Source organism: Mya arenaria, chromosome 7 (assembly GCF_026914265.1).
Source record: "Mya arenaria isolate MELC-2E11 chromosome 7, ASM2691426v1".
Lineage (NCBI taxonomy): Eukaryota > Metazoa > Mollusca > Bivalvia > Myida > Myidae > Mya > Mya arenaria.
The window spans coordinates 69,567,235-69,587,590 of NC_069128.1; the positions used below are offsets into that span (position 1 = coordinate 69,567,235).

Genomic DNA, 20,356 nt, shown 5'->3' on the forward strand with positions numbered 1-20,356 from the left:
TAAGAAAATGAACCACCAACAATATGTATATAGTTGGAAGAAAAGCAATTTGACAAGAACAGCTGAAATGGGTAGGTATAAAATTTCATTTAATCATAGAGCCGTATACTTCATAGAACCAGCTTTTTTAATGATACAGCGATTAAAAAACATAACTATAATAATAACTATAAAAACAAAAATATTTTGATTGCAACTCAAATCTCTTCTTGTATGTAACCTAAGTCATTATATTTTTTAAATAATCAATCACAAAAACATGCCAAAAGGCTTATTAGCCAAGGGTTGTAAAAGATACAATCGACCTATCTATGGATAAAAAAATATAAATTTACCGTACATCAGAAAATACTTAATTTCCAGGAAGAATATTGTTCTTGATTGTTAAGTCTTTGAAATTGAACCTTTTAATGAACAAGCCTTAATTATTACACTAGCACCTGGCATCATGTTCTTTCACAAGCCCTGCTATATCAAATCAAGAATAAGAGCAAGCCAAGAAGGCATTTCACCAGCACAGGGCTTGCGGGTTGTGTTAATTTCAATCACTCATTATTTTCTTGGTATTGTATACCTAACATCAGATTGTAAAATTCAAATTATTATAAAATATGTATATCTTTCAACAAAAACAGATAAAACACATCAGACAAAAATCCAAAAGTCTCATTAGAGAGAAACACACCTTAACATAACTGGGTATGTGGAATGCCTTAAGTTTGGAAGAAACAAAGCAAAATTATTGTATTTCAAATGGTTGTTCTACATATTTTAATGTGTTTTTCCCAGGAATCTGAGCTTGCATGCCTAAAGTAAAATTAAGTCGTATTGTTCAATCTTATCTTTAACAAAGATACATGATTTAAACATGATCCAATAATTTCACAGTAAATTGACAAATCAGGGTGGGGTTTCTCTCACCATTCTGGACTGTGGCCTTTTTGATAGTGATAAATATGCCATTTTGACTTAAACTGGGAATTTCCAATTTTGCCTAAATTTGGGAGCCGAACTTTTACCTTAATTTGGTCAGAAACCCCCACTACAAATACATTTTCAGTGTGGTACTATTGATATTGTGTATACATTACACAAATTATCACCACAAAGTAGAAACTATAAAATGTAGAATTTTCATCTTTTACTATACTTTCAACCATTCCATTTTGATCAAAATAAACTGAAATTGTGCACATGCCCATGATAATTTATGAGAAAATGATAATTCCTTTTCCTTTTGAAGTGGCAATAATTTTGCTTCATCTTTTCAAGAATATGTATAATCTATAAGATCATTAATAGTTATAAGAACTAGCTAAATGTGTTGGTTAGAAGAATTTCTTTGCTTGATTTTCTTTGTTTTGCCTGAAAAGTAAAAGACAAACAATGAAAATAAACTAAACATAGTTCAATCATTTCATTATTGGAAGTTAATATTACCAGAAGCACTTGACCAAATTGACTTTAGTGAATAAACATCTTTTCTAATTGGTCAGCCAACATTTTCTTCTGAAATACTGCTATAAACTGACAAAATATCTATTCTTCTGCTGTTTTTAATTGAAGGATGGGTAAGTATATCATTAAAATAAATGAATTTTAATGCTGCTTATTTTCAAATCACCCTAGTAATTTGCCAGGATAAACACAAGCACAGCTAGACTCGTATGGTACGTTGTAAAACTGATGTAGAAAACATTTTAAAGAGCAATATTTCAGAAAATGAACAAAAATTATATCTCATAATCTTATTCCAAAGGGATACTAAATCTGTAAATTTGGTAAAGATATGCAAAAAAAAAAACATTGCTTTAAAACAGTATACAATTACGGGTTATTATGTGTGAGGCCATTTCCAATAGTCCTTAATTGAAATCTAATTAGAGAAATTGCTTAATGAGCACACGCTTAGCTTTAAAAAAATGGCATTAAATAACTTTGCAGAAATGGTAATAAGATTATACCAGTACATACCTATAAACCATATAGCCTATGATAAGGGCGCATTGTAATGCTATAGCTATGAAGAATACTGTTGATGAAAGGCACGGTGGTGGTACTGGGCACCCTCCTTGACCCTGTAAGAAGAAAACACAGGTTATGGATGTACTTCAGTCACATGTTTGCAGATAAGCAAAACCCGAGACCTTACCACATACATATTTTTTTAGATAAAAATGGATGTCAATTTATTCATAAGTTTACAAACATTTAGTAATTCTAGACCTTGTGCTAACAGTCAGTAGTAACAGACAGCAGCCCATTGTACAAAGCTGGTTAATTATTTGGTTAAAGCTAGTCAGGCTGTTTATTGATAAAGTTAGTCAGACTGTTTATTGATAAAGTTAGTCAGACTGTTTATTGATAAAGTTAGTCAGACTGTTTATTGATAAAGTTAGTCAGACTGTTTATTGATAACGTTAGTCAGACTGTGTATTGATTGGTCAATATAATATTTTATATTCAATATTAACTGCTGATCAATTAAAATGCTTGCATGTGTTAAATATAAGATGCGGACAAGTTATTCAGTTGTAAACACTTACCCAGGTAAACAAAGATGAGATAACACAATTAACACAGCGCGTTTGTCATACAGCAGCCCAGTTGACCAATGAGAGGATAATATTTACCAGGCTTATCTAAGCTCCCATTTGCATAATGTTCATTATATTTTGTCAATATATTATAGAACATTAAGTTTAATCCAATGTATTATTTTGACTTCCTCTGACAAAAAATGTCCAACAAGTAACTGGGCAAGCAAGGCTCTTATTCGCCTCATGTTAATAAACACATGCTTAAAGGGTACCCTTAACATATGGTTTAATGTAGCTATAGCTATAATATAATATATCTTTCTTAAATAAAAAAATACTCAATATGCAAGCCAAAATCTATACCCATAAACACAAAGTATTACTACTCAAAATTAAAAAAATGGTATAATGTAACCTACCTGAGGTCTATTGAGCATATGACTGACATCTGTTTTGACAGCACGGAGGTTTTCCTGCACCTCATGCATAGCAAGCTGCATCTGGGCGTTGGCACCACCCGCATTCCCACCACCCCCTCCTTGCTGAACCTGACCCCCCTGGCCTAGATTGCTCTGTATGTAATTGGCACGCTGTTGGACATCATTAACGATGTTCCTGAAAAAAAACCACAACATTAAATCACAACCATTTCTACAAAGCTTGTAGAAATTGGGGGTTTGCCCCGTCCTTATGGCAACCCTTTGCTTGCTTAACTTGACCATCCTCTTTGGTTAATATTGTTGCTCTGTATGAAATTGGCTTGTAGCTTGGGTACTATGTTTCTGAAATAATATACTATATACTGCTTTCATCATTTTCTACATACGGGCAACTGAAATTTGGTCCCTCTCAGTTGACCCCTCCATGTTGAACTTGTCAATATACTGCTCTGTATAAAACAGGCACATTATTGTACACAATTCCCTGTGTTTGTGAAACAAAAGTCAGCATTCAAATTCTAGAATATTTTAACTTATCAATTTACATACCTCAGACAAGTTATGTAAAATGCAAAATTAATTTATCCAAACTAGGTAAGTGCTCTTTTTCATATTCTTCCAATATGTATGTAGTATATCTTAAATATAGATGGGCAAAGTATCAGGTTATTTTAAATTATAAACACAAATTCCTTTTATTATCTTACCTTATTTGTTTGGCCTCTTGTATAATTTCATTTTGAGTATTCAACACTCTGTCAACTTCATGTCTTTTGATTGTGTCAATCATTGGAACACCGCCGCCACCTTGCTGCTGACCCTAAAATGTTAAGAAGAATTTGATTGGTTATATTTTGCAAGAGTAGAAATATGATTGGTTCTTAATCTTTGGCACACCTCTGTCTTGCTGCTGACCACTAACAAGGAAGAATTTCATTGGTAATAAAATTTAAGAGGAGAAATATGATTGGTTCTTGATCTTTGGCACAGATCCTTAATGCTGCTGTCTCTAAACTGTATAAATGAAAAATTTCAACGCTTTTATTTTGTCTACTTTATTTATTTACTAAATTCTGCTGCCTTTATGAGCGCCTGGGTGATCCCGATGGTATCATCGTATCGTCGGGATCATTTCAAACGCTCATAACTGTAGTCGAATTAGTCGAAAGGACCTGTGTATGGCAAAATTTTGGCGATAGTGTGTATATTTTTAATCTGATTTCTGCTTCAATTTGGAATATTTGGTAAGATTGTTGTGTCATTTCGATGTAAAAATGATTAATCTTTGCGCAGAACGCAGTGATACGCTTAGGATTCGTATATTAACCATAACATTCATGTATGAACTTTTCATGACAAGTTGTGTTTTGAAGAGTTTCTTCTCTTGTCAATTATATAACCCCAGTGTTTTTTTTTATTTTATAGAAAGTTGAAATATCGTTGACAAATCATGTTTAATAGTTGAATTGTGTTCCATGACGTGTTAAGCAGCCCATAAAATGTTGTATTTTCTTTATTTTCAGGGTCAAGACCGATTTTACCCAACTGATGCCACAGGCAACTATTAAAAGTAAGCCAGGGGCAGCTGTTGGGATCTGCATCATACATTCAAATCTCTGTGGTGCAAATTGTCATTGGTGCTACCAAGTTTAGAATGCTTTTAAATTTTAAAATGATCATGATTAAAGGTTGAGTTTTTTACAGCACCATCACTGTCACCAACAATGAAGACACTTAGTCATTTCAATAGCAGGTGGGTTTTATGTGGAGAAAGACAGACAGCTAAAAACAATTGCTCTTACAGTCACATTCACTTCTTATACAAGGTTAAGCTTAAACATAGGTTACTGTATAAGTCATAGATGGTAAAAAATATTTTATTTGGATATTCTTATTTGTACATTATTCTATATTTTATAAAAAAAAAATATTTTTTTCAAAAAGGTTTTCTTCACCATCTTTACTTTAACAACAAAATTTAAGTCTTTAAGTGTTTTGTTTTAAAAAAAACCCAGCTCACCCCGCCCTGCGGAACTTGAACTCCTCCTCCTGGTGACATCTGCGACACTTTGGACAAAACCATCTCCTGCCGTCCCAGAAGCTCGTCAAACCTCTTTCCAAGTTCTCTCAAAGTCTGGTGGATGAAGTTCTGGCCTTCGAATATCATTCTCAGTTCTCTGTCTGCCTGGTTTTCATACGCATTTTCCATGTTTTCATGTTGCTGGCCGGCTTTGTCAGGGTGCTGTTCTGCGTATCTGTGGAAGAAGAATGTTCATTACAATATGTCACTAAGTTTCACTGACTATGTTAATTATAAGATATAATACAAAAAGATGGATGCTTATGATCCTCCTTCCTCTCAGTTTGCCAAGGGCATAACTCAACAATTATTTAAGGAAGGGTTATGGTCCTTGCTTTAGGGATGTGTACTTTCATTGGTGACATGTGTTTGAAGTTTCTTATGAAAGTCTTGAACATTTTTATGTCCAATTTATTTAATGTGACTTTCCACTCCCAACAATGTTGATGGCTGCATGGCTCTAATAGAACCCATCACTGTATTCTTCTTTAGAAACAGACAAGCGTAAAATCACAAAACATACACCACTATAATATATCTCGAGAATGTCAACACTTCATTTCACTAATTAAGCGTCAAATGTCACACGCAAAATTAATAAAATCTTTATTATGTGTTGATGTATGTGAGAAATTTCTTAAATGTGTTACCCATTTAATACAAAATTTATTGAAACTAATAACAAAAATGTCATAAGGCTTGCAAAAGGCTGTCTTCATAATTTTTCAGAAACTTTTTCATACAATTTTTATTTATATATGTATTACATGACAACCCATGTGATATCCTACTGTACGTATCTCATTCAGAAACACATAAACACTTACTCCTTCTTCTGTTTCTCTAGCTGTTCATAATACTGGTCAAATTCCTTGTCATATTTAGCCTTCTCAACATCATCAATCTTTGTCCCAACATTCTGGCCAGGTGGGGTGAGAGAATGGGTCAAAAATGCTAGAACATCATGATCATCTGAAAAGAAACATTTGATTGGTTGGATGATTTGTAATGAGTTATCTCATTGGCTAATGCATCACCACTATAGGTCTCAATCATCTGACTGGGAGAGGTAAGATAATGAATCAGGAGACATTTCATTGGTTTAGGAATTGTTATGCACATCCTGATTGGCTAAGAAAAGTAAAAAAAAAATATCCTGATCACATGAAAGGAGAAATTTGATTGGTTGTTCATGTTATTTAAAGTGTTTTTATTGGGCATAAGCAACATTGCCTGAAGAAGTTAGAGTGGGTAAGGTACGTAAAAACAGCATGACCATCTGAAAGGAGTTACATTTGATTTGTTGGATGGCTGAATCAGTTCGGGTTTCCAATTTCAAATTTGTTATAAGAAGTCTGATTGGCTCAATCAGGAAGGTAATTGCTGATTGCTAAAGTAATTCCATTGGCTAAAACATCATTGGCCCAGAAAAGGTCATCTAGCAAGATATTTGATTGAATGAACTTCAATTTGTATAAATAAAACAGAAGTTTTATTTGTGACTAGATATCATCAAAAAACAGAATTTTGTTTCATACTTACTGATACACTAAAACAAACATTAGTTCTTTAGTTTGAACATAACTTACCAGCAAGACCGCCAGTAGCAGCACTGACACCAAAGTACCCAGATTTCGGTAACTCAACATTCTCAGCCCTCAGACACAGTTCAAAGTCATCTTTGTTGTTTGTGAGACCACTGTTGAAAAACACCTGCAAGGGGAAAAATCCAAAATGTTTCACATTACTGGTATACAAATAACAAAAACACTATGAGGTCATTAAGTAACTGTTAAAGAAAAATACTAAAATAAAAGTATGAGGTATTTGACGAAAGTGTAGCAAAAATGAGTGTCTAAAGGTATGAATGTGGTACATGTGTTTGTAATGTTAAACAAGAAATCAAATTTACAGATAGACCTTTAGGAATTAATAAATCTGATTGCCCGGATGGCGAAAGGTCTGTTCACAGTTTATAAGTGTTGACCTACTTTGAAGACATCACATGACCAAAGCTTAATCCACTTACAGTGAGGACTTTCTGGTAGTATTCAATCTTAGCCCGGATGGGGAAAGGTTTGTTCCTGAAATCCCGCATACATCCTCCCATCTGCTGGTTGATACCATCACTAGAATAAACAAATAACAAACATTTTCTTCATGCTCAAAATAATCATTAGTCACCATGGGAGATTATAAGTATCTTCCATGGCCGAGAGTGCAAGGTTCATCCCAACACGAGTGTAGGGTGTTCTGCGGAAACCAGGTTTACACCAGCGGCAATGGTAAATGCTTTTTCTCCTACCTCAGGTAAAACAAAATAAAGTAAAAATGTGTTTTTTGTTGGACTCGGAGCTTACCATTATTTTAAGCTTTGATGACAAGTTACAATTTTGACAAAATTTTTTTTTATATGATACAATACAATTAATGCCCTGTATGTCTGCACTACTACATTTTAAGAACTTAGTTTTTTAATCTGATATCTGCTAAAGATGCACTCTTACTCCCAAATAAGATTTACCATCAATTAATACAATTGTTTTAATATATCAAATACGATGATTTAATGTCGAAAACAATGGCTTTTATGAAGGATCCTGAGTTTAATTTGAAAGAAAGATGCAGAAAATATGGCATTTCTACCTTATAAAACTATAGTAGACCACAATAAATATTTTAGCACTCACCAATTATTTAATATTTGTGGGTTATCAGCTATTTAATATATATGGCTAAAATCTTTATATCAGTATTTAATATTTCCGTCAATGCATTATTTACTAAGTGATAAAAGGTTTATCACTTAAAATCTATGTTTGTTATATATGGTTATGTATCAATTATGAATAAGCATGTCACTTAAAGATGCAATATCATTTCTATATGTAACTCTCCTCGTTCATACGTCATCATGGGAGAATTAAGAATTATATCTCTATTACACAGAAATGAGTTTGTCAAACTTATGCTTGATCAAAGCTTGCCATAATTTTAAGCTTTCGGCAACAGTTTTCCATTTTGGTCATACAAAATTTCACATCTAACAAAAAAATAAATGTCCTACATGTCTACAGTACTGCATTTTGAGAACTTTGCTTTATAACCTGATTTCTGTATAAGATTACAGATACTCACTTTTGGTGTTCGTACTGCTTGGTGCCATCATTGTTCATGGCCATGATGTACGGGTTATTGTGCTGAAATAAATAACAACAAATATAACCAGTTGTATGAAGAAAAAAGAAGCATTTCGTTTAAGGTACATTCTGTAAGATGGGTTGCTTTTAGGCATTGTACTGGTTTGTGTTCTGAATTTACACAAACCAGTTTGTACAATACAAAAAATACATGTTCATGTATATTATTTGGTGTGTTTTTGAAGGTGTGTTTTTTTAAAATCATTTAATATTATTTATTTGTACATTCCCGTCATCTTATCAGCAACAAATTATGTTTCAATTGTTACCAAAATTATAAAGGGTCACTTTGCATCAAATTTTAGAATTATTGTTAATGTAATTATCTGACAACTAGCTTTTTGTAGGTCAAATTCCTTCATGCTGATTTTGCCAACAAACCTTTGAATTCATTGGTATAAACAGATCAAATAAATTCAAAAATATATCTGAATGCAATCAATACATTTTGGAATACCACGGATGCAAAAACAAATTTAAACAAAGATTCAGCTTTGAATACAACACTCTTTTGTATTCAAACCTACCACCGAAAATGACAGAATGTACCTTAAAAACAATAGTCCTTTAATTATTCATTAGCATGTTGTATACTTCCTTAATAGAAAATGTATAACATTGAAGTATCATCTAACATTTTCAAACACCAAATACATTTTTAATACCAATTTCTTTATACTTAAGATGAAAAAAAAATGAGGTTAAAATAATTCTTCTTATTCTTAAGTAAAGTCTGAATACTGCCCAACCCTCAGTCAGTTAAAAACATTCCTAACATCAAAGTATACTTATAGAATAATGACGTAATGAAAACATACATGTTAACAATAGTAATAAATTTACTGAATGTGAATAAAATAATTTAATTAAAAGATGAACTGCAGAAAAAAGTTGAATATAAATAAAAATGAAAAGGGTTAAGCTGAAGACAAATGTTTGAAATAAAGATATGAAAAAACATGACAATAACATTATCAAAAAGCTTTAATAAAATGTATGAACTATTGAAAAAATATGGCAAGAAATGTCATGGTTTGATGGAATGAGAATTAGTTTGTTTCTTGAAAATGTGAATTAGTCACTTTTTGGTTTTTGGTTATACTAAAATGGTTAATATGTTAACCATTTTAGTATAACCAAAAACCAAAAAGTGACTAATTCACAATATGTTAGAAGCATTATAAGCTAGATCATGCTATGTGTTGCTATGTGTATATAAGCTTGGCTGGACAATTTCATAAAACGATAAATAATGTATACTTGTCTTTTAACAATGATTTACATTCTATATAGCAGTGCACATGTGTAAAATCGGCTAAAAGCTTATTAAAATGTTAGTAAGTTTTCATTCTGCTGACTAGTAAAGCAGTTATAACATCGCACCTTGGTGGAATAATCATGACAAAATGGATAAAATAGTAAACTTTAAACAAGAATCAAGGATATAAAGCCATCGATGTTATTCTGAGCTGAGGAAAGTCAAGTTTTCCTTGAGTATTCTTGCAAATCTGCCAACAAATGTTTTGGTTATACAGATACAACATGAAACAATGAATGCCTCATGCTGATGAGATTGATATGACTTTATTTTGCTCTTGTGAACATTCACCTTTTTCAGTAGCTTTTTTGTTTCTATCAAAATTCTGAGCCTTAATGTAATATCTCATCAGTGCCTAATGTCATTGGTTCCCTTATGTCACACAGGGAAACAGTACCCAATTCAATGCTTGATATATAGAAGCTGATGTTTCTATCAAAATTCTGAGTCTAAATGTAATATCTCATCAGTGCCTAATGTCATTAGTTCCCTTATGGCACACAGGGAAACAGTACCTATTTCAATGCTTGATAGAAGCTAAACTCAGTTATAATGTTCCCAAGACATAATTACAAATGTTGCATTTGTTCTTAAAAACGATCACATTACAACTTAAAGTGTTTAAATTTGGTTTTCTTTTCGTCTGTACTAGTGTTAAGGGCTGTATTTACCAGGTTTTTCTCAACATTTTCCCCTACACATTATCTACAGTGAAACTCAGTAATGTCACTCTGGTCACCTTATATAACACAGAGAAACACTACCAAATGTATATTATAGATTATATTAATGGACATCATTTTCTTTTCAAATTTGTTTACTGTACTTCCCCCATATTAAGAGCCTTTACCAGTTTTTTAACAATATCTTCCCTCTATGTAGTATCATGTATTATCAACAAATAACTTCAGTAACATCACTCAGAACAAGTAAATAGTGCAGAAAGACAAAAGACAAGCTATGTGGAGGCTTACAATATTGTTACATTACAATACATTACAATACACAAAGTCAGAACTAATCCTGGTCTATCTACTAATTCTAGGCACATCAAAAACAGAACTTAAATTAAAATCAAAATGAAAATAAGTTTGATCATTATTTTTACTGTAAACCGTCTCAAGCTGTATTAATTTTGCAGGCATCACATAATTAACAACATATAACTTACAATGCCAAGACTGTTTTTAACTGCAGCCTGAATGGAAAACAAACACATCTTTGATGCTAAAGATACATTCACAATTTTGTTGCTATAGAACCAAATTCCCTTTGAGAGTTTGAAAGTTCTTAAAAAATATTCCTAAATTTGTCAACTTGCTGTACAAACAAAATTCCATCTTTATCTTCTCATTACTTTAAAAACAACATCCCTTAACTTTGTGGTTGCAATAGAAACAAGCCCCCTAAACTTTCTCATTGCTATAGAAACAAGCCCCCTAAACTTTCTCATTGCTATAGAAACAAGCCCCCTAAACTTTCTCATTGCTATAGAAACAAGCCCCCTAAACTTTCTCATTGCTATAGAAACAAGCCCCCTAAACTTTCTCATTGCTATAGAAACAAGCCCCCTAAACTTTCTCATTGCTATAGAAACAAGCCCCCTAAACTTTCTCGTTGATATAGAAACAAGCCCCCTGAACTTTCTCGTTGCTATAGAAACAAGCCACCCAAACTTTCTCATTGCTATAGAAACAAGCCACCCAAACTTTCTCATTGCTATGGAAACAAGCCCCCAAACTTTCTTGTTACTATAGAAATAAGCCCCCCAAAATGTTTAGTTACTATAGAAACAAGCCACCTTAACTTCCTCATTGCTATAGAAACAAGCTCCCCAAATTTTAGTTGCTATAGAAACAGGCCCCCCAAACTTTCTCATTGCTATAGAAACAAGCACCCCAAATTTTAGTTGCTATAGAAACAGGCCCCCAAACTTTCTCATTGCTATAGAAACAAGCTCCCAAACTTTCTCATTGCTATAGAAACAAGCCACCCAAACTTTCTCATTGCTATAGAAACAAGCTCCCAAACTTTCTCATTGCTATAGAAACAAGCTCCCAAACTTTCTCATTGCTATAGAAACAAGCTCCCAAACTTTCTCATTGCTATAGAAACAAGCTCCCAAACTTTCTCATTGCTATAGAAACAAGCCACCCAAACTTTCTCATTGCTATGGAAACAAGCCCCCAAACTTTCTTGTTACTATAGAAATAAGCCCCCCAAAATGTTTAGTTACTATAGAAACAAGCCACCTTAACTTCCTCATTGCTATAGAAACAAGCTCCCCAAATTTTAGTTGCTATAGAAACAGGCCCCCCAAACTTTCTCATTGCTATAGAAACAAGCACCCAAAATTTTAGTTGCTATAGAAACAGACCCCCAAACTTTCTCATTGCTATAGAACAGCTCAATAAAGTTTATCATTGCTATAGAAACAAGCCCCCTTAACTTTCTTGTTGCTATAAAAACCACACAATACTCTCCCATTGCTATAGACACAAATCCCATTTACATGATGTTGCTATAGAAACAAAATCCTTGGTTAACACAACACCTAGAACTGGCTTTGAAAAGAATGATGCATGTAGTATAAACACATATGCTACATACATAAGAAATAAGGGTCATAACACAAAGCATGGACTAACAACTACCTATATGGTAGATTCACTGACCTTCACATCGTCACACATATTTAGGCCAACAAGAATTTAAAAGGGTAGGTAGTGTGGGACAATTTCATTTGGTTATGTTTGAACATTATTGTCACACTTTGAAACAGTGCCCATTGGGTTTGCATTCACATTTAGTAGAGTGCTATATGAAAACAATACATTTAGGTGTCTCGTTTAATCGCATAAACTACCCAAAAAAATGTAATTGGGGGAGTAAAAAAAAAGTCACATGGCAAGTTCCAAGTTTCATTTGAATAATACAATTATTGTTTAAATTCTGGACAAAATGATAGCTTTTGCACACAGATATTGTCACACAGGCTGTTAACATTGCAATACGTCAAACTTTCCTCTTGAAACACCTGACGAGCTGAAAATGTCTAATTTCATCTAAAATTAGGTAATGTTATTTGCTGAATGCAGCCTCCCACCCCCACTCCCACTCTCACAATACACTAAGATTTAAATTAAACTAGCTCTATACACATCAATTCAAGTCTTAAGCCATGCATACATATAAGTACATGTGTGCCATGCAGTTCTTTATTTCATTTAATACATGTTTATGTTAAGAATTGAGCCAAAAAAGTTTTTATGTAAGATTCCTTTGCAGTAATTTTGTATTTATTTTAAATGGTGTTGCCAGCATGAATTAGTCATTATATATTTTCTTATAACTGAATGCGTTGAAAATGTGAGCATGAAACAGCAACATTTTATGTACTTAGTGCTGTCAGTTATGAAATTAATAATTATTATATAAATAGTGTATCATTGTCATCCAATCTGAACTTCATTCGTCTGGCCAAGGCTAATGTTTTCATGATTTATAGAAAAAATTGTTAAATAAACACCGTACTGAATGACCATTGACCACTCATGTACCGGTAATATCCTATATATAACTTTGAGAATAATAAACTAATTTGGTCTTTTAATTTATAGCCATTTTGAGTTGGGCATAACGAAACATTTGTACACAAAAAGACCAGAGAAAAAGAGCTCCTTCTCCTTAAATTATAAAAATATATATAAGAAATATAAATCATTTAATTGTGCTCAAAGACAGGAGTGCATAAATAGACAGAAAGGTCTCAAAACACAGAATAGAATATTCAGATATGCCATTTAGTCCGAGTTTTAGAAAATTGTCAGAATCGAAAGTATTGACAAACATGAAACGGATGCCATCACTTCTATGTTACTCTCAGGCTCGTCTGATTGTTTCACTTGACAAAGGTAGATAATTTGAAATATTTGAGCTATTTAAGGGATTTAGGTACCAAATAAAATATTTCATGCCTGGCCCATTTCAAAGTATTTGGTAATCAAAAGGTATTTTTAAATCTGGAAAAATCGTATTTCCAACTTTCTTGCATTGTAAATTAAATAAATCGGAACTACTGGAACTTATGAAAACTGGGAATTCTACATGACTTTCTACAGAACATTACTGTATGAAGATCAAACTATTAGGTAATGAGCAAAACGACTTTCATCTCAACCAGATGATAGCACGAGGGCTATGACAGTACCTCAACATTTCTCCCCCCCTCCACCTCCCACCTCCCCAGAAAAACAACAGACAGGGCCACAAAGCCATAGTCAATAGATGGAAAAGATTTATGAAAAGACAATAATTTGTTTGATCCGAACAGGAATTGAAGTTAAACCCTGACCACTTATATGTGAAATATACTCATATGTATATAGATATATACCAAGGCCGTCAAACCCTATGACAAAATACAAGTGTGTTAATATTGAAATCTAGACAAGCATTTCTTGGTGGGTTAAAGCAAAAAGCTTCTAAGTGCATAATTGTTATATATATCACTTAAAGCCTTTTTGCAGCTAAACCCCTTGCAATTTACCGCTGAGTTAGGATTATTCTGAAAATAACAGTTGTAGCAAACAATGTGAAAAAACACAAAGTGACGACTGAGGTTTAAATATCAGTGGGGTGACATCACACTCCCTGGCTGTGAACTGTTAAAGTACATTGTTAATGGAAAGAGAGCTTAGATAGCTAAATAAAAGTGAATATGCAAAGCCAACTTTGCAGTAGCTTTTTCATCATGTGTCTTTTGGTAGAATAATTTGTAACAGCAATGTAGTTAAAGGGATTAATGAAAAAGAACTAGCTTATTAAAAGTAACTATACTACAACAAGGGTCGCAGTATCTGTCAGAGATGGTGGAATAATGTATTTGTAATATAACTTGATCAAAACTTTTGTTTCTACCATCCCTGACTTAACTGCCACCCCTTGGCTTCAGAAGGTCACTAGAAATATGATAAAGCTATTTGAATTAATGGAATACAAATGGTGAAGTTACAGCGCAATTTCTCTTTTAAGGTTATGTTACGTGTTGAATGAATCAATGATTATATAAAGTTTAACTTCAAGAACAAATACACTTGACATGAAGCTAACATTAAAAAAATTGTCCATTATATTCATAGTAGCCAAAAAAAAAATGAACGAACTGTATTTAAATGTACATGATATTTTTATATAATTTTAAAACCTTTTTCATTGATTGACATATAGAATTAAAATTTAATTTAACTAGAGAAGACCCACATTTCTCGAAGTCCCTTATAACAGGATTGAACCAAGATCACTATTTTGTCACCTTAGTGCAAGAACTCAATATCAGTTATTGCACTAAGGTGATGATTTGTGTTCAGGTACAGTTTATGTAATATTTACATTTTTAAAAGCTTTTGGACTTTCAAAGAAAATTATCTTTAAAAAATCACGAAAAATTCCTTTTTTAGTAAAATCAGTATTCAGTGAGAAATTTGGCTTTATCAAATAAGCTAATTTGGTTGTAAGGCTTAAGAAATTTCTAGAAATTGGGACCAGATCAGCTTCATGTCAATTCTTTTTTAAATACAAATTTATATTAATTCAAGAAAAGCAGAAATTCATTAAATTCTATATCATACAAAAATATGTTAATTTAGTATTTCAACTCAATGCTACAAGGGTGACATTTGTTACCCCTTTTTTGTTTGCAGGACCCTGTAAAATGCATTGACATGTATGTACAAGTACATAAATATGCTTTTATATCTGTAAGGTTTAAACCCTGACTGTAAATTTTCATAAAAATATGAGCACTTAAGAGCAGACACTAACGCTTATATGTTTATTTCAGTCAAACAAGGGAATGATTACTAGGCAGTTATTAAAGACACAGGTATGGATCCTGCTTTACATGAGCATATAGTCTCTCAGTCATCAAAATTAGGCTTTTGGATGAACAGGCTTGAATTCTTATACTATTGCTTGGCATCAAATTTTGGAACAAGCCCTGCTACATAAAATTCAGAATTTGAGCAAGCCCCGAAGACATTTTACCAGCGCAGGGCTTGCAGGCTTGTGCTAATTTCGAAAATTGGTCTCGAGCAACATGTGTACCAAGTTTCATTCGAATATCTTGAAATGTATTATAGATTTCTCACTCAGGCTAACAGTACTGTTAAAGGTTAATTGTATCAGACTTGATTGATTTACATGTTTATGTTATATCATCTAAAAATTACTCAAAATAGCATTCATGGCATAAAATCATGAAACAATGCACCATCATGTTCTGTCTTAAAGTATAAAATACGGGCCCCAATCTCTCGAAATATCTTTTACTAGCATATCATGTTTAAGTATCTCATTTTATTGAGACAAGTAGCTAACTTAATCTATTTTCTACAAATAATAAAATATTTTATTGCAATTTTTATATGGATTATTTTTATTAAAAGTCTAATATTTCTACATGATAAGAATATATTAGAAGTTACACACAAAAAAAACAGTGTGTTAAATAATCTTGATCCAGCTATAAGAGATTGTTCCAGAGATTGGATAATTCACTAAGCTTAGCAAGAATTTCAGGAACATGATGCACAAAATTATCAAACATATAATAACAAAATACATTAATTATATCATGCCTCATTGATTATGTCTTTACATTCATAACTTCAGAGAATTTTAGCTACATGTTCAATAGGATGGGGAACTTTCTGAATATAATTCTACAATTTTAAATCACTAAATTAACATTGAACTATACAACTCTGCAGTGTTTTTTCCACTACTTTGGGAAGATAGTCAGGCCTACTAAATTAAGAAAACTGTGTCGATTCGGCTTTACTTAGGAATTCCAATTTTTTCAAGAAAAAAAATAATGCTATAAAAAAGAAAAGAAATTGAAAGACTTTGATCAGATTTGTTCCAAAAAATGAAAACATTGATTGTTCCAAACAAAATAATTGATGTCGAATTTCTGGCAAAATTATATCGCCAAAATTGAATTTGGAAATTTTAATTTTATTTCAAGGAAAAAGAAATTCAGTTTTGGAATTCAGAATAAGACCGACTTTAGATCTAAATTTGGTCAGAAAAAAACAACTGCAGCTCCGAATTACTAGCATTCTTGCAGGAGTCATATTTATTAAACAATTTTGGTTTAATTTTCAACTCAACAGAGTAATAAAAGAAAACTAGATAGTTGAACAAAACTATAAAAATAGGTGGGAAAAGATGTTAATTGCAATAAAATTACATATATGAAAAATAATTTACTCAAATAGAATGATTTTTTTGTCATTTCTTTTAGTAAATTATGTCCGAGTTGAAACTTGATATAAAGTTGTTTGATGAACATGGCACCAGAATACAAGGAAAGGACGACAAACGGAGGCTGGCGCTTGAACGCTGACTAGGGGGATAGCTCATTAGTTAATAAAGCTGGAGTTATGGATCTTGCTACATATATGCGTATTTTTTCTTGCAAAATGTGAAATGAGCCATATGTTAATGTACTGAAATACTTTAGAATACTTTTGCAAGACGCCATCAATGACAACAACAAGGCTATTCCTTAACAGACAAGCTTAACATTTCAAATACTATTGCGCTAACTCTTAAAAAATATAGCCATACCTGTCCATCATTATCGAAGGAATCGAAGAAAACGGCCAATCCTTTCCAATAATCGTTGCTTCCGAACACCGGCCCCTCAATTCCCTTCATCTCAGTAAACCATACCGCCTGTGGATAAAGAGATTATGACAATGATTGAAGTAACATGTACAAAGAAAACAGCAGTCTATCCACATCAGTTATTGTAGGCCACTGCTTTGGGGTACCAATGTGTAAACCAAACAACCTTGGTGAGAAATTCCATGAGTGACTAGTCAAAATTGGGAATTGTGCTTGATACTAATTTAATACAATTTTGCTAATTGGAGCGGGCCAAATTATCTGACCCATGATATGCATAGAAAAAACTTTTTTTACACCATTTTAGGTATGGTGCCTGGTCTTTCTGGTTCGCAAAAATGTTTCGTTTAGGCTTAAATTGGGAACACTTATTGTGATTAGAAATGTATCTTAAAAAACAGACAGAAGAGAAAACAATGTGATAAAGTTTGTTTCTTTACGATTTTTTATTCCATAAAAAACTGGTTTGGGGTTCAATATTATTACTAAAAATTAATAAAAAACAACAACATTAAATTGGGATTTTTTTTCACATTTCAGAAGAAAACTACGGTATATATTTTATCATTATGAATAGGGCTGAAATTGCCTCAAATTGGTCAGAAAAATCTCACAATACCTAGTTAATTTTAAGACATTTCAAACTAAATATTTATTACATTTTTAAATCCACATTTTAAAGTGATATATTGTTTCACAAAAGGAAGTCACCCAAACCTGTCAATAATAACTAAATCTATTGTTGACCTGTCAAATATGATTGACAAGAAATATTGATGCAAAAATGCCTCTAGCAACCACTTATTGTATAATACCTTGTCCAGTGTTCTTGTCTCTTTAAATGTATTAAAATATAAAAATAATTTTAAGTACTTTACCCTTGTTGAGAAATGAAACATAACAGCTCATTGATGTAAATTTGAAAGAAAGAAAGATACACTTTCCAAAATTCGATATGAATAATTAATTTAATACATTGTGTGTTACCAGTCAGCTTTTGATAAGAGTATTTATTAATTTTCACCCTTTTTCAATTTTTAATCACTTATTTCAATATCACCATATGTTCTTAAAACAATGAAAGTAACTTTAATATAACCATTAGCTAAAAGACTGGATTCTTCTTTTTTGTAGCAACGTTTGCTTTAGCATTATTAAACTGTGTATACCAGTCCATCAGCACCAACGCGACCTCGACCTGTGACTTTGAAAACGACCTCTATAGACCAGTGTTCATAGTTAGCTGGTGTTTTTGTCCAAACAGAACCTAAAAAAGTTAAATGGTTAATTCAATAACACGATTTACATTACTTCACATTTCAAATTGATACCTTTTAGTTGAAACTTCATCTCTATTTTACATCATGATTCTATGCACAAGATGGCACCTATGATTCTCAGCAGGCAATATCAATTTCTTAAGCCTGTCTTTTACAGCATTTACATTAATTAACATTCAAAAATATGCAATTCCTTAAGCAAAGTATGCTGCACAGTTTAATAAGCCTGATGAAGGCAAGGCTAAGATAAATGGTAACAAAATGGTGTGTGTTTTACCTTTCTTACTCCGCAAGGAAGGTGTGATACGTATGTTGTCATCGCTTGCAATGGCATCTGAAATACATGTAACTCAATTGTACAGGGATCAAATTTTGAACCACATCAGTGATTTTTTTTGGTGCAATTTACTGCCTTCTTAATTTTATTATTTTTTCCCAATTTGATGAATGCAGATTATGTTAATGAATAAAAAGCAATGAATTTCTTGAAATATAAACAAAATCTTGACAAGACTTACTCTTACACAGCATAATGGGTGCATTAAAAAAGTAAAACATGTATATTTTTCCATTTATTAGCTATTTTTGGCCTGATTTTGTATTTTTCCCAAAGTCGATTTTTTTTCCCAAATTGCAAGGCACATTCGGTAAAAATAATTCCAAAAAAAATCACTGCACATACATGCAAAATGTTATTTGAATATTGTGATTGACAGTTCTGCCGAAAAATGAATAGGATGCTTTAGAAAAATAGACGAAAAAGATCAAAAAATATAAAAAAAATAAGAAAACAAAGCTTTTCGATATAAAAACGGTCTGGACTGGGGTCCTTTTTTTATAGATAATTACAAAAAAAAATCCTTAAAATTCTGTTTTGGTGCTCAATATGTTCTGTAACAAGATTTGATACATATGGGAATTTCCTGTAGGATGGATTTCAAAACATGTTTTAAAATTAAATAGATTACTCTTAATTATTTAAAAAAACTATACATATTCTGATTAGCAAAGTTGAAACAAATCGATGCTTAAATGCATACATTGCAAACACATAGCAATATGACATAATATTCAACTTTATGCACGAGTTTATGCAAATTAACATAAAGCAACCGTCAACGACACCATATGGCAAAATTATACATGTATGTTTTTATTTACACGTGTCCTTTTCTAACCACCGGTTTACTAACCTCCGTTATATTCCCAGAATGGCACCGTCCGATCCTTTTGCACGAGATGTGGTCCTTTAAAACTGTATTTGTACTCAAATCTTATCTTTGGTAATTCTGCAAAAACGCATAATATTGCAGAAAACAGCAGAAATACGTGAAGTTTCATTTTTGACAGATCAGTTCAGTTTGCAAGCCGGAAGAACTTAGAGCGCCCTCTAGCCAATGTTACAATCTTGGTAAAACTCACATAAAACAGAGGCAGACAACAGTTTTAAATCGATTTCAAATGTAGAGCAAAAAGTATCGATGAGGAAAACAATAGGGAAAATGTTCAGGCGAGATGTGAATTTACATGAATTATCCAATATCAGAAATTGAACACTTGTGCTTCTGTCAAGTAACAAAGAAACAGCGCGATCAATTTCAATGAATAAGACAATGAACACTTTTTATCTCTACAGATATTACTTACCTTTAAAATGTTGATACAGTAACATTCAATATACGTATACAGTCTTACGTGGAAATATAAATAGTAATATTACACTATTTTGGTGGCGTTGCTAGACCTAGGTAGGTTTAAACTATCTGCCGTTTTTGGTGTTTTTATGTGTTGTAAAACTGTGTACTT

The 20,356-nt window shown here is 32.3% G+C and overlaps 1 protein-coding gene across 4 annotated transcripts; it reads right to left on the reverse strand.

Moving 5' to 3' along the window:
- Window positions 1-345: 345 nt before the first annotated feature.
- On the reverse strand, window positions 346-19,926 carry LOC128240780 (protein ERGIC-53-like). Of its 4 annotated transcripts, none has more exons than XM_052957656.1 (14): window positions 19,744-19,926; window positions 18,828-18,884; window positions 18,440-18,537; window positions 17,211-17,318; window positions 13,975-13,989; window positions 8,199-8,260; window positions 7,090-7,189; window positions 6,650-6,773; window positions 5,888-6,032; window positions 5,001-5,235; window positions 3,688-3,800; window positions 2,960-3,155; window positions 1,975-2,078; window positions 346-1,365 (listed from the first exon to the last, which is right to left on the reverse strand). In XM_052957656.1, the coding sequence occupies exons 1-14, from the start codon at window positions 19,889-19,891 to the stop codon at window positions 1,329-1,331; spliced, it is 1,542 nt and encodes a 513-aa protein (XP_052813616.1). In that variant the 5' UTR covers window positions 19,892-19,926; the 3' UTR covers window positions 346-1,328. The 4 variants fall into 4 exon arrangements, with proteins under 4 accessions (XP_052813616.1, XP_052813615.1, XP_052813614.1 ...); XM_052957655.1 differs by lacking the exon at window positions 13,975-13,989 and adding an exon at window positions 14,128-14,145; XM_052957654.1 differs by lacking the exon at window positions 13,975-13,989 and adding an exon at window positions 15,264-15,284.
- Between the last annotated feature and the right edge of the window lie 430 nt (window positions 19,927-20,356).

Coding starts and splice junctions, on each gene's coding strand:
- LOC128240780 (XM_052957654.1), bottom strand. CDS start 19,891: ATGAAACTTCACGTATTTCTGCTGTTTTCTGCAATATTATGCGTTTTT. Junction 18,885..19,743: donor ATTCTGGGAATATAACGGAG/GTTAGTAAACCG, acceptor CATGTATTTCAG/ATGCCATTGCAAGCGATGAC. Junction 15,285..17,210: donor CCTTCGATAATGATGGACAG/GTATGGCTATAT, acceptor TGCATTTTACAG/GGTCCTGCAAACAAAAAAGG.